This window comes from Myxocyprinus asiaticus, chromosome 27, assembly GCF_019703515.2.
Source record: "Myxocyprinus asiaticus isolate MX2 ecotype Aquarium Trade chromosome 27, UBuf_Myxa_2, whole genome shotgun sequence".
Taxonomy (NCBI): Eukaryota; Metazoa; Chordata; class Actinopteri; order Cypriniformes; family Catostomidae; genus Myxocyprinus; species Myxocyprinus asiaticus.
The window spans coordinates 13,796,137-13,810,749 of record NC_059370.1 but is presented as its reverse complement, the minus strand read 5'-3'; the positions used below and the strand labels follow the sequence as shown (position 1 = coordinate 13,810,749).

General features: G+C 44.5%; 1 protein-coding gene across 1 annotated transcript in view; it reads right to left on the bottom strand.

Moving 5' to 3' along the window:
* The window catches only part of LOC127417563 (relaxin receptor 1-like), a 120,406-nt gene that overhangs the window by 34,441 nt on the left and 71,352 nt on the right, over positions 1-14,613 (bottom strand). The window contains exons 4-6 of the mRNA XM_051657564.1: positions 9,729-9,834; positions 5,914-5,985; positions 440-511 (exon numbers count right to left, since the gene is read on the bottom strand). Of these exons, the coding sequence (XP_051513524.1) occupies positions 440-511; positions 5,914-5,985; positions 9,729-9,834 (250 nt within the window). The remainder of the gene's footprint in view (positions 1-439; positions 512-5,913; positions 5,986-9,728; positions 9,835-14,613) is intronic.

The window sequence follows — 14,613 nt, the reverse complement described above, 5'->3', positions numbered from 1 at the left end:
TACCTCGTCTAACCCTTTTATTTAAGTTTGTTTTTCTTTTTTTTTTCTTTTTTTTTTTTGTTGTTGTTGCATAATCTAATGTATTTTAAATGTAAGTTAAATAATAGTTTTACTTGAATCAAAAGAATAATTTTTTAGGTTAACATTTGTGTGTGTGTGTGAGTGTGTGTGTGTGTGTGTGTCTGTGACTTGCGATAACAAGTAGCAAATCATGTTAGCTAAAAAAAAAACTAAAGGCTACTGGCTATTTAAATAAATAAAAACAAAAGAGCGAACCCTTCAATATGTCCTGTCCCAACTTCCTGATTTAATAGGAAATACATATAGAGGAAAGAAAACAGCGCTCATCAAGGCAAAAAATTAGACTCTTTGGAATGGAAAGTTTTACAGTATTTAAAGAAAGGATGAGAAAAAAAGTCTGCTGACTTTTAATACTCACAGTCTTGTAAGATTGTAAAGGCCTCTGAAAGTGTGTGGGTGCACCACTTTAATTCTGTTGTGCTGGAGATACCTGAAACAGTTCACAAGGAGTCACAGCATTAAAAATGTGTATTTGACTGAGGATTCCTCTCTCTTCAAGATGTTGTTGTTTAATGTCTGCATTGCAGCTGTAAGAAAACCTCAGATGTCATAATGTTCTCAAGGTGTCTCAGAGCTTTAAAAAACATGTAAACGATAAACATGAGCAGTCTCATCCTGATCAGCACTGTTGAGAACACAGTGTTGTTCTTGCTTTCTATACAAGCTGATAGTTAAGAATTAAAAGGTTTAACACTTTGTAATGACTTCAATTAATAAATTAACTACATTATATAATGCTTAACAGATAATTTATTAATGTATATTTCAGTTCCCCTTCTGTCACTCACTCGACGTTATGTCAATGTAGTGACACTAGGGGTCGCTCTTGAGAGCCCCGAACACCTCTATTCTTTTTAGAAAAGGCCAATAAGAATTGGCGAGTGGAATTTGCATGCCACTCCCCCGGACATACGGGAATGCCCACTTTCATTCCGATTTTTTCTTCGGAGCCCAGCGGTTGTACTATCAGCGAGCTGAATACTACTGCTGTTCCATTCACCTCTTAAGAAGTGTATGCTGCTGGATATATGGCGCATTTCCAGCGGCTTTCTCTCCTTCTGCACGAGTGCAGATTTCGCCCCTGGGCGCTTCGACAGCGCTAAAAGAGTGTTTATTCCTGTTAAAGAGTATATTTTCTATATTAGAGCACACACATTGACGTTGAACGTCTTTTTAAAGATGCGTCTTTATAAAGATGCCTTTCCGTCTTTGTGTGATTCCTGGATGCGGTCGTTATCTCTCCGCCTCCATCGGCCACGGGCGCTGCCTCATGTGTCTGGGCAGTGATCACACTGAGGCAGTGTTTATGGATGGTTCATGTTCTCATTATGAGAATATGACCATGGCAATGTTGCAGTCGCGGCTTTCCTTCTTCCGAAGTGGGAAAGCCACTCTAGCCACCCCCCGCACTGCGCCTTCTACCCACGGGTATGAGGTCGGCCCAGCTGGCGCTGGAGGCGATTTGGGGAGTTCAGTGGGCGCGGTCTCGTCGGGTAATTCCCCGCGGACCTCCCGTTCCCCACCACGCTCGTTTGCTCCCGCCCGGTTCCGAAATGAGACCATCCCACCTTATGGCCAGTTTGACGTCTCTTTCGGGGCCTGCGATCAGGATGAGTCTTCGATTGCTGCATCGGAGAGCGCACTGGCGATGTCGGACACTGAGGACTCGAATGGCTTACACCTTCGGGTTTGCCTGCCCAGTCTGAGGCTGACTCAGAGGTGACCGCCATGCTTGCCCGGGCCGCCACGAGTATCAGGTTGGACTGGAACCCTGTACCCTCCCCTGAGCGCTCGCAGGTTGATGATGTGTTCCTGGGTTCAGGGCGCCGCTCACGGCCACACCCCCCCGGTTCCTTTCTTCCCGGAGGTGCACGACGAACTGACGAGAAACAGACTTCCGGGTTCATCCGCTCTCACTACCCTTGACGGTGAGGTGGTCCACGGGTACATGGAGGTCCCCGTGATTGCGATGCACCTATGCCCACAAAACGCTGCCACCTGGTGGGACCGTCTGGCACCCCCTCCAGAGTCTGTAGGACTACGTCATCTCTGGCGACCAAAGCCTACAGTGCCGCTGGACAGGCCGCCTCCACCCTGCATGCCATGACCATTCTGCAGGTACACCAGGCCAAGGCACTAAAAGAACTGCACGTGGGCAGTCCTGATCCCGATGTGCTGCAGGAGTTGCGCTCGGCGACCGGCCTCGCCCTCCGGGTGACGAAGATCACGGCGCGAGCACTCGGCCAGGCGATGTCCACCTTGGTGGTCCAGAAGCGCCACCTGTGGTTGAATCTGGCCGAGATGAGGGACACCGACAAAGCACGCTTTCTCAACGCGCCCATCTCCCAGATTGGACTTTTCGGCGACACTGTTGAGGACTTCGCCCAGTAGTTCTCGGCGGTGAAGAAGCAGAGGGAGGCCATCCAGCACATCTTGCCCCAGCGCAGCTCAAGATCCCGCACCCCGTCTTCTCACCAAGGGCATCCCCCTGCGGTGGCGAAAGCCCAGACGGCACTGCCTGAGCCCAGCTCTCAGCCCCAGCGTAGAGCCCCCCACAGGAAGCTGACCTCATGCTCCTCACGACAGCATCTCCCTGGCAGATTCCCCTGAGGAAGGACCTTCTTTCTCAGGGATGGGGCACCATCTGGCACCCACGCCCAGACCTCTGGAACCTCCACGTCTGGCCCTTGGATGGGATGCGGAAGACCTAAGTGGCCTAGCAGTGGTAGACACGATCACTCAGGCCAGAACTCCCTCTATGAGGCAGCTTTATGCCCTGAAGTGGTGCTTGTTCGCGAATTGGTGTTCTTCCCGAGCTAAGGACCCCTAGAGATGCGCAGTCGGGTCAGTGCTTTCCTTCCTGCAAGAGAGGCTGGAGGGGCGGCTGTCCCCCTCCACCTTGAAGGTATATGTAGCCACTATAGCGGCCCACCACGACACAGTGGATAGTATGTCCCTAGGGAAGCACGACTTGATCATCAGGTTCCTCAGAGGTGCCCAGAGGCTGAATACTCCCAGGCCATGCCTCTTCCCCTCATGGGATCTCTCTGCAGTCCTCCGGGGCCTTCGCGGAGCCCCCTTTGAGCCACTAGAGTCAGTTGAGTTGAAAGCCCTCTCCTTGAAGACGGCCCTTCTGATTGCGCTCACCTCCATCAAGAGGGTTGGGGACCTCTTCTGTCAGCGACACTTGCCTGGAGTTCAGTCTGGCAGATTCTCATGTGATCCTGAGACCCCGGCAGGGCTATGTTCCCAAGGTTCCCACGACCCCCTTCAGGGATCAGGTGGTGAGCCTGCAAGCACTGCCCCAGGAGGAGGCAGACCCAACCCTGTCATTGCTGTGTCCGTTGCGTGCTTTGCACACCTACTCGGATCGCACGCAGAGCTTTAGGTGCTCTGAGCAGCTTTTTGTCTGCTTTGGCGGACAGCGGAAAGGGAACGCTGCCTCCAAACAGAGGCTTGCCCACTGGATCGTTCTAGTATACCAGGCCCAGGCCATGCCTGCCCCTTTGGGAATACAAGCACACTCTACTAGGAGTGTGGCATCCTCGTGGGCACTGGCCCATGGCACCTCTCTAGCAGACATCTGCAGAGCAGCGGGCTGGGCTACACTCAATACCTTTGCGAGATTTTACAATCACCGGGTTGAGCTGGTTTCATCCTGTGTTTTGTCAGGTACGAACTGATAGAGTTTGGTAATACGGAACAACTGGCCGGGTGTATCGCTTGTGTATAGTGCCTTTCCCCTTCCCTGAGGCAAAAGCGTGTGCTTTTACCCCCAGTCAAGTTCACGAAGTCGTGGACCCTAGATGTCATTCCTCCCTAGCCCGTGGCTCGTGAATTTGGTGGAGGAGTTCGCACTATGGGTACTAATATGCCCTGTACTGGGATAGTTACTCAGGTAACACCCTGTGATGTATTTTCCGCAGTACGGTCTCCCTGTCGGCAGACCCGTATCTCCCTTGGGCAGGGCCCTCTCTGCTCCCAGCTGCCATGTTTGTAGAGCTCCTCCCCTTTGAGGCAGGACCTACCACCTTTTCCCCCTGAAAGAATAGGAATGGAAAAGAACACCTTCCCCGATGCGTATAATAGCGTAGATGGCCCCAGCCGGATCTAATACTCTGTGGAGAGAAAACATAGAGAGAAAAGGCCGCGGCTGGCGTGGTCTGCTCCCATGCTAATTACGTCACTTCCCCCCCCTCAGGGATGTGGGGAACTACATGACGTCTTTTTGGGGCAATGGAGAGGTTACGTGCAGACTGATGCACCTGCTATTACGCACGCAACAGTTTGCTTGCACCTGCATCAGCAGTTCATGTAACACGGTTCACCTGTTGTGGTGTTTTTCCATAGGGACCCCTAGTGTCACTACATCGACACAACGTGGAGTGAGTGACAGAAGGGGAAAGTCTTGGTTACTTTCGTAACCTCCATTCCCTGATGGAGGGAATGAGACATTGTGTCCCTCTTGCCACAATGCTGCCAGACCTTGTCTCGGCTCCTCAGCACAAAACCTGAATGAGAGTGGGCATTCCTTCTCCTTTTATACCCGTATGTCCAGGGGCATGGCATGCAAATTCCACTCGCCAATTCTCATTGGCCTTTTCTCAAAAGAATAGAGGTGTTCGGGGCTCTCAAGAGCGACCCCTAGCGTTACTACATCAACACAATGTCTCGTTCCCTCCATCAGGGAATGGAGGTTATGACAGTAACCAAGACGTTGTTAGAAATGGCAAATTAATTCATATTTGAAAGTACATGTACTTCTGAACTGATCTAAAGCACTTTGTAATAATTCTGATGACTTTTTAATGATTAATGAAGTGTTTCCAAAGATTTTATTTTGGTTTCTTAGATTATAAGATTTCTTTCGATATTAAATGTGAAAAAAATACAAAAATAAAATCCCATTGACTTTGAAAGAAGGACCTGAGTCATATCTAGTGACCAGAATATTATACAGACTTGGGTTTGTAACTCTTTTGACTTGGTCCAGTAAGCAACCACCCTCAACACCTTAGCAACCGCATAGCAATGTGCTAAAACCATTTCAACACCCTAGCATTGTGGTCGCCCGATTTGTACAGGTAGGCACCACTCAAAATGTTAAAATCTAGTTAAAGACACATTTACAGTATTTACTTGCTATTTGCTAAAGACATGGCTAATATTAAATTACAGTGTATTCATATCCAACGGTTCATCCTGATCCTGATATCTAAAATATCCACTTACTTGACTCTGAGCTCTAAAATAGAGGCATTATGGTTTGTATTCCCAGATAAGTTTTTGCCAATGCTGAGAGATTACATTTATTCATACACCAAAGCCTCCATCTGCCACTAGATCAAGTATGTTGTTTGGCCAAGGACAAAAATATGGGCTGATTCTGTTTGAGTGAGCTGACACTCCTGAATGCAACAGAACCAGACGATACACACAACAAACAAGCAGATCTGACTGAGACGTGCAAACACGTACAAAGATTCACCAGCTGCAGAAACAAAACAAAACAAAACATTGAGCCATTTTCCACAGGTTAAAAAAAGGATGCTCTTAAGTTCTTCAGTTCTTGAGTGTGTTTGGCTTGACTCAGATAAAACTCCTGCAGAGAGCACAGAACATCTTATTCCACGAGGAACGTTTATTCTTACTCAAAGTTTCCTCACAGACTTCTCACTAGGACAGCACAGTGAAAACGAGTAAGCAACATTTTGGTAAACATTTGAGATAATGCCAAGAATGCATTTTTCCAGAGCAATCATAGCATTATACACTTGACACAGTAAAATGACAAAAAGTGGATGTTACTGGCTTAAGCTGAGAGGGTCTTACAGCTTTTGAAGGCTCTGGTACTTGAAGAACATGTCAGCATTCAGCTTCCTCAGCCGGTTCCTCTGCAAGGACCTGTGATATGAAAGAACAAGAGATTATATGAAAGGAAGAGAGTCTATGAAAGGAAAACCAAAATTAGTGTATTTGCAGAAAACACATATCTTAATAATGCACAACAGTAACCACCCACTTTTTTTTCCCAGCTCAACAGAGACGTAAAAATATAGTAAGAGATGACATCGATTTGGATTATATTTTGAAAACAAAGCCAATGACAAATTATCAGAAAGTGTCCCACTTTACCTGTGTTTACACTATAGACTTTTATAAGTTCAGTCATGACAAGTTTCGGAGAAAAATTAAGGTGTTATAATGGATATGACAAGTTGGTAGGTTTGGATTTGGTGGACTAGATCTACTTCCGCTGTTGCAGCAGAGAAAGTATGAAGACTAGCTACTGTTAGAGCATACACAGACATGCTGTGTTGAGAATGCAAGACATGCTGCTGCTGGGGCTGCACCATCAGACATACATACAATCCCCTTGAAGCAGTTCTAGACATGTGGTGCTGGGGAGAAGGAGGGTTTCGGAAAGAAAACTCCTGTAGCACGAGGCAGTGAAACCAACTTACCTGCAAACAACTGAGGAAATATAAGTATTACACAAAAAGATTACGCAAGTTGATTGACTAACAGATTACATGACAATGGACCCATCAGCTGCACCATGCAAGCTTAAAAGATGTCAAAGGACCTATCAGTTTGCACCAAGTATAGAATCATGACTGAACTTGGAATCATTTGTTTGGAGAATATTGCGAGATTGACACGATTATATCAATCACAATGCTTCATGGGAGTTTGCTGTCACTGCTGAACTTTGTCAGCATGGTTTATGTTTCCATGGTAACAGCGACTTCTCTGATTGGTGCATCTCTCTTTAGAATTATGGGTAGTGTAGTTCTTGACCAGGAATTTGTCAAGGGGCTGTTGAGACAGAATGCTTTTAAAAAAAAAAAAAGGCTAGATGCAGTGCAACGAATGGAACAGAATACGAGTCTTGAGACACATTTTTAACCCTCCAATTATGTTCAGGTCATTTGTGATCCATTTAAGAATTAAACAGTGAAAAACTTCATCTAGATCTTAATTTTGTTTTTGATTAAAATGCCTTTGGATTCTCTTTGCCAAATGAATAAACAATGAATAAATTATTATTTTTTTAAATTGCATTACATTTTTAAGATAATTGTTTATCTATACAAGGTCAGAATGTTTGGGGTGATTACTAGGGTGTTGCTATGTGGTTGCTAGGGAATTACTAAATGGTAGCAAGATGGTTGCTTACTGGTTCAAGTCTTAGCCCATACAGTCTCTATAAAATCCTGATCGCAAGACATGTTTGGGGACTGTTCAATGGAGTTTATGGGATTTTTCTCTAATTTTTGTCCACCAGAATATTTATAGTCTGAAATAAAAAAAAAATGTTTTTTAATAAAAACCATGATTTTGTGTTTGTTTAAAACAAATACAATTTGTAAGTATTCTAATTACCACCACTGATATATAGGGGACATTCTTTCCAGATGAAATGCTATTTTAAAAAGCTTGTGTTAAGTATGAAAACAACATGGCAATGTTAATTTTTATAATAAAAAAGGTGCTGTATATCTACTGTACTCTACCGGGTCTTTTTTCCCCCCCAAACAAAACAACTGTTTGGAAATTTCTCCAAAACAGAAGGGTTAAAACACAAAGTTGTTTTAACATGACACAGTGTCTTCCAAACACTGCACTCTTGTGCTAGACACTGAAAAAGCTGCAAGATGTGACGCAACATTAAAAGACGTACATCTAATGCATTTATATAGAAAAACTATTCCACAACAGCGCAGACAGACAGAAAAATGATTCCTGTGTAAATAGCCCCTAAAGAAGTATTATCTAACAGCCTCTTCTAACAGAGCTTATGGTAGGTCTGTCTTGAAAGGTTTATATATTATTGCTAAAAATCAATTTCTCAATGGGAAAATTTATGAGATTTTTATTTCCGGAACCCTACTGGTGGGCTCTATGGATGAGAACACCCATTGAAAAGCCAATGGCAGTGTGACCACTGACATCTCTTCCTTTGTTATGTAACAGAAAACAATTCTGAAGTGAATTGCATCCACTGTTATTTGAGAAGGACATTGATCATCAAAGTCAACATATGATGTCAAAGCACTGCCATAATTATTACGAATACAGTATGTCTGTATTTCCAGAGACCATTTCAGTTGAGCAAGGTAGATTTCACATGGAATTGAAACATTAATATTATTTAGATCCGATTACTTTTGGATTGATTTGACCATCTGTCCGATGTCAAATCCATTTTTATAAACTCATAAATCTGCAAATAAGCTGCAGCGATATTTACGAAAGCATTACTGCTAATATAAACACAGATACATTGAGTGTCAAAGAATGAGAAGTGTTGTTTAGTCAGGTTATTTAGACTCAAGTCTGTTTAATTATTGAGATATTTAAATTCAGAAGGAGACAAAGTGAATGTTTGAGATTAAGCTTTTAAAAACAATAATCTCTATAAAGGCATTAGAGAGAAGGCAGTGTTTGTCCTTGAAATCAGAGAGTGACACCGCATTTAATACACCTTGCCACGTTCCCTGAATAACTGTATGGTAGATGCGAATTTACTGTTTGGTGGTGGCATACTAATGAACAGCAGAAAATACAACAGAGTTGCAATACAGGAAATTGGGCCTAATTAAGAAGAAGCCTTTGCTGATACTGTACATGAATATGCATTTCAAATCATTTTTTTAAAAACTCCTGATCTGCTAGAAAGGTTCATAACAGTCACAGTTAATATAGGTAAACAATACAGATTTATGGTATATGAGGCCCAGAGCAAAAATGAGAACAAGGCTTCACAGTCATGTTGTGTGGAGAATAATGTAGGCATTATTATCTTTAATGCTATTATTTCAGTTTTAAATTCTCCAAAATCATCTAAAGACCAGCAAAAATTGAAGGGTACTTCATTTAAAGTTAATTAAAGCAGTTAATTAAAGGTGCTAAAAGTGATTGTTTTTGAATACCACACATATATTTCACTATAAATCTGGTATTAAACAGATATCACTAAGTAGCTGTGCTGAGGTATCACACCAGTCATGCGTAAATAAGAGCCACTCAGAAAACTAGCCAAAAAATTAGAAACACTCTATGCCTGTCACTTATGCTAACATGTATTGGGAGGGTGGGGTTTTGGAAAGAGGGTGTGTGACTGAAATAACCAAAATCGCTCATAGCACTTTTAAAATGATAAAACTCTAAGCAGCTTTATTAATAGTGGGTACTCCATATTGTGTGTGAGAGCATTTACACAAATTGGCAGATGTTTCCAAGAACCATTTCAAAGGTGCAAACTTAATATCTAGTAATACAGTAAACAATGCAAACATTGGGAGCTGAAAATTTAAATAATGTGTTAACAAGAATCTGACAACTTATTTTCTAATGCTAATAATATAAATGCATTTTGTAGAAATTTAGCAAATAATAGGAGATAAAGTGGAAAACTACTTAAAAAGTAGAAAACTACTTAAAAAGGATGCTATTAAGGCCCCCCCCCCCCCCCCATCACACTGTGCATGCTGTGACGCTGATTCAGTTTCCTTCATATTTTCTCACGTTTTTTTCAGAAGTAGGGCCTTGGTCTCTCACACACTGATAAACATTAATTTAGCTATCCAAGGAGACCCAACAAACTGTGGCCACACTCCACATACACAGGGCACGAAACTCACATCATGGTGACATTAATGGAAACTGTGGGGACGTCTTTAAAGTGTGCACCATCACAGTCAAGCTCCAGGTCCCTGCATTGGCACTCAGCTGGGACGGTCCCAAGCACTGGGTGAAAGAGATTGACAGAGACAGGTAGAGAGAGAGAGAGAGAGAGAGAGAGAGAGAGAGAGAGAGAGAGAGAGAGAGAAGAGAGATAGATAGAGTGAGAGAGAGAGAGAGACAGAGAGAGAGAGAGAGAGAGAGAGAGAGAAAAGTTATCAGACAACATTTTAGATATAGCACAGTCATGCTGAACTAATAAACACTAAATTACTATATTTCTGCAAACTGTTCTAAGCTGGCTAGCGTTAAGGATACGTTCCAATGACATTTATTGGACCTCTCAATGGAATCTAATACTTAAGGCATAGTTTACCCAAAAAGTGGCACAGAAAACTAAACACTTCACTTTTGTGTTTTGTATCATAACTGATTGTTCTAAAAATAATAAGCAGGTTATTCAGAATAAAAATTGGCAGATGGACTTTTCATGAAACACCGGAAAAGTGAACACATCCTTACAATTAAATCAAATCAGTGTAATTTGATGGTGTCAATAGTTGGGTAATTTAATACAGCCTGCCAGACTGAATTTGGCCACAGAAGATGGCACACAGTCTTTTATTAAGCAGAGCAAACAGCCTCAAATCCAGGGAACGTAAACGCCTCTGACAGACCATCTGTGGCTCAACACTTTGTTCTAAAATAGTCTTATCTGTGCCGAACATTGTTGAAGTGAATGTACACAAACAGAAATGAAGATGCAGGCTTTAAGAAACAGTAAGGAAAGGAAAGAGAAAACATCCAAATGAATCACTTGGGCCCTTCAATTGAATTAAATATCTTTTTCACTTTTAAGATACCAGGGGAGAATAAACAAAGCAAAAGCAGAGATGGTGAGAAAATAGAAGAAATAAAGTAAAGCTTTGTGTAAAGCTCACACTGTCTTCAGATTTATCAGTAATATAGGATTTTCAGAGTTTAAACCCTTCGTAATGGGGGGTGAATAGATCAAAGTCATCAGTGCCAACACAGAGGCTGGATTGTAATTGGTTATTTAGACCTTTTCGTCCAGGTGGCTTGGTTCTGCTTGTTCCTCATTAATTAACAGCTGTCCATGTGCTGGGGTGCATGCAGGATGTTTGTAATGTTTCCATTCCATCACGTGAACATTAATTGCAGCTGATTAAGCTTTTTTTTTTTTTTTGCTATGTAAATGTCCTAAGCCCACTGGAGGACAAATTAATGTTTAAAACTTTACATTTCTGATGAGAAAACTCATTCTTAAAGAAATATTTTGGGTTCAATACAAGTTCAGTCAACAGTATTTGTGGCATAATATTGATTACCACAAAATAATTTTAGACTTGTCCCTCCTTTTAAAGAAAGCAACAATCTGGGTTACAGTGAGGTACCTACAATGGAAGTGAATGGGGCCAATCTGTAAACATTAAAATACTGACTGTTTCAAAAGTATAGCTACAAGACGTAAACAATATTCATGTTTACATGACTTTAGCAGATACATTTGCTTTCTAACCTTTTATGTGTAAATATAAATCCAATTTTACAACTTCACTGCAATGACCACGTAACGCCAAAAACCCTAAAACCCCAAAATGACCATAAACATTATGATAAAAACAACTTAAAACAACAGCTCAAATAATAAATGAGAAACATTATTGTAAGTGCTTTTATAAAATTATTAGCTTCACATTTCTTTCTTTGAACCCTCCAAAAATTGGCCCTATACACCTCCACTGAAAGTGCCTCACTGTAGCTTAAACACACACACACACACACACACACACACACACACACACACACAGTGGGCTCCAAAATTACTGGCACCCCTGACTGGCAATGCACAAGCAATAATTTAACAAATATAAACAATATAATTATAGAGATAAACTCAAAACACCAACATGTGAGAAATACTGTACTTTATTAATGTTTCAGTGGAACCAATCAAAATATTTACTGATTTAATTAAAAATCAATGTCCTCCAAATCAAGGTTTCATAATTATTGGCTCTTCTCATTTAGTGCTTATTGCAACCACCTCTGGCAAGGATAACAGCATGGAGTCTTTTCCTGTAATGTTTGACATACAAGGTTAAGGAACACATTTGGAGGGATTTTGGACCATTCCTCCATGCAGATCCTTTCAAGATCCTTCACATTCTTGGGTTTGCACTTATCAACTGCCCTCTTCAACTTGGCCCACAGGTTTTCGATTAAACTGAGGTCCGTCGACTGAGATGGCCATGGCAGAACATTGATTCCCTGTCTGTCACTCACTCGATGTTGTGTCGATGTAGTGACACTAAGGGTTCGATCTTGAGAGCCCCAATCACCTTTGCTTAAAATAGAAAAGGCCAATGAAAATTGGTGAGTGGAATTTGCATGCCACTCTCCACCCCGGACATACGGGTATAAAAGGAGATGGCGTGCATCACTCATTCAGATTTTTTCTTTGGAGCTGAATGATTGTGTGTTTGTTCTCTGACCTATTGCTACACTGCTGGATTTTTTACGCCGCACATCAGCGGTCACCCTCGCACGGTCGAGTGTGGTGCGTCCCCTGGGCGCTTCGGCAGCCTGAGTTTACGGGTGCTAAAAGAGTATATTCAAAAGAGTATATTTTCTCTAAAAGAGCTCACGCAAACGCTTGGCATCTTTTTAAAAATGTTCTTCCGCATTTGTGCTACTAAATGTTACCGTTATCTCTCCCCTCTGGATACCCATGAAATCTGCCTCGAGTGTCTGGGGTGCCAACACGCCCAGGCGGCTTTCGTGGAAGGGTTGTGTTCTCATTGCGAGAACATGCCCATAAGAACGTTGCGGTCATTGATCTCTTCCTTCTTCATGAAGCAAGGAGCCACCGCGGCTGCTCCCCAACCCAGTCCGTCCTGGGCTGATGCTCAGCTGGCCGGGTCGGCAAGCATCGCGGGCGATCTGGATGTGGACATGGGAGCGTTTCTGCCGGCTCAGCCCCTGTGGACCTCCCATCCCCCTGCACGCTCATTCTGTCCGGACGAGCTGTCGAGCGTTGCAGGCGGCCTGCCTCAGGGCGGGTATAATGTGTCGTTTGTGGCTCGCGACAAGGATGAGCTTTCGGTCGCGGCAACGGATGGTGGGCTTCTGCTATCGGAAGCGGACGAATCTTCTGAGCTCCTGCCCATGGGCAGAAGAGCACAGGATGAGGTGGACGCAGAGATGGCAGCCGTGCTTGCCCGGGCAGCTGCGAACATCGGGCTGAAGTGGAACCCTCCACCCTGCCCTGAGCGTTCGTGGCTGGATGATTGGTTTCTGGGCTCAGAGCGTGACTCACGGCCGTGCCCCACCCCGGTGCCTTTCTTCCCAGAAGTGCACGAGGAGCTAACAAAGTCGTGGAAGGCACCTTTTACTGCCCGTACACGCATCGCAGGCTCGTCCACTCTGACTACCCTCGACGGCAGAGCGGCTAAGGGATATGTTGAGTTTCCCCAGGTAGAGCGCGCCATAGCGGTGCATTTATGCCCGCAGGGTGCAGCCACCTGGTGTGACTGACCAAGGCTCCCTTCCAAGGCCTGTAAGTTCTCTTCCTCTTTACTGACGAAGGCTTACAAGGCCGCGGGTCAGGTTGCTTCCGCCCTGCATGTCATGGCCATCCTGCAGGTCCACCAGGCCAAGGCGCTGAAAGATCTGCACGAGGGTAGGACCGAACCAGGGCTGATGCAGGTCTTCCACCAGCAGTGGTAGACACGATCACTCAGGCCAGGGCCCCCTTTATGAGGCGGCTGTATGCCTTGAAGTGGCGTCTTTTCGCTAACTAGTGTTCTTCCCATGGGTAAGACCCACAGAGATGCGCCGTCGGGTCTGTGCTGTCTTTCCTTCAGGAAGGGCTGGAGAGACAGCTGTCTCCCTCTACCCTGAAAGTGTATGTGGCTGCCATAGAAGCTCACCATGATACACTGGACGGGAGACCCTCACGACAGCGCGACCTGATCAACAGGTTCCTCAAAGGCGCGAGGAGGTTGAATCCTCCTAGTCTGTGCCTGATCACATCTTGGGATCTCTCGGTGGTCCTACCTGCCCTATAGAGAGCCCCCTTTGAGCCCCTGGAGCAGGCCGAGCTCAGCACTCTGTCCCTGAAGACGGCCCTCCTGGTGGTGTTCACTTCCATAAGAGGGTGGGGGACCTGTAGGCACTCTCTGTTACCAGCGAATGCCTGGAGTTCGGGCTGGCACACTCTCATGTGATCTTGAGACCCTGGCCCGTTTTCGTGCCCAAAGTTCCCACCACTCCTTTTCGGGACCAGGTGGTGAAACTGCAAGCGCTCCCTTCAGAGGAGGAAGACGCGGCCTTGTCGTTGCTGTGACCAGTTCGCACCCTGCGCATCTATCTGGACCGCACGCAGAGCTTTAGATGCTTGGAGCAGCTCTTTGTCTGTTTTGGAGGACAGCAGAAGGGGAAAACAGTCTCCAAACAGAGATTAGTCCATTGGATTGTGGATGCCATTTTCCTCGCATTCCTCGAAGTACGCATATGTGTACTTCCCCATTGGTAAGTCCATGTGAGGTATGCTCCACATGTTAACCTCCCTCTGGCAGGATGTGGTATCCATAGTGCTCTCCTTCTTGGAGAGGGAAGAGCACTTCCCAGCACTATTCTAGAAAGTGCTCGGTGGGAGATTGCTTAACAGAAAATTAAGAAAGTCACCACCGGTAGCCTACTTGGGTAAGTGCCTCCTTCCCCCTTAATGGGACTAGGGAGACGCCTTACCTAACTCGCTGGAAGGTCATGACGTGGTTGAGCACTTGCTGCGAGGCATGCAGCAGCTTGCCCATGTCCACT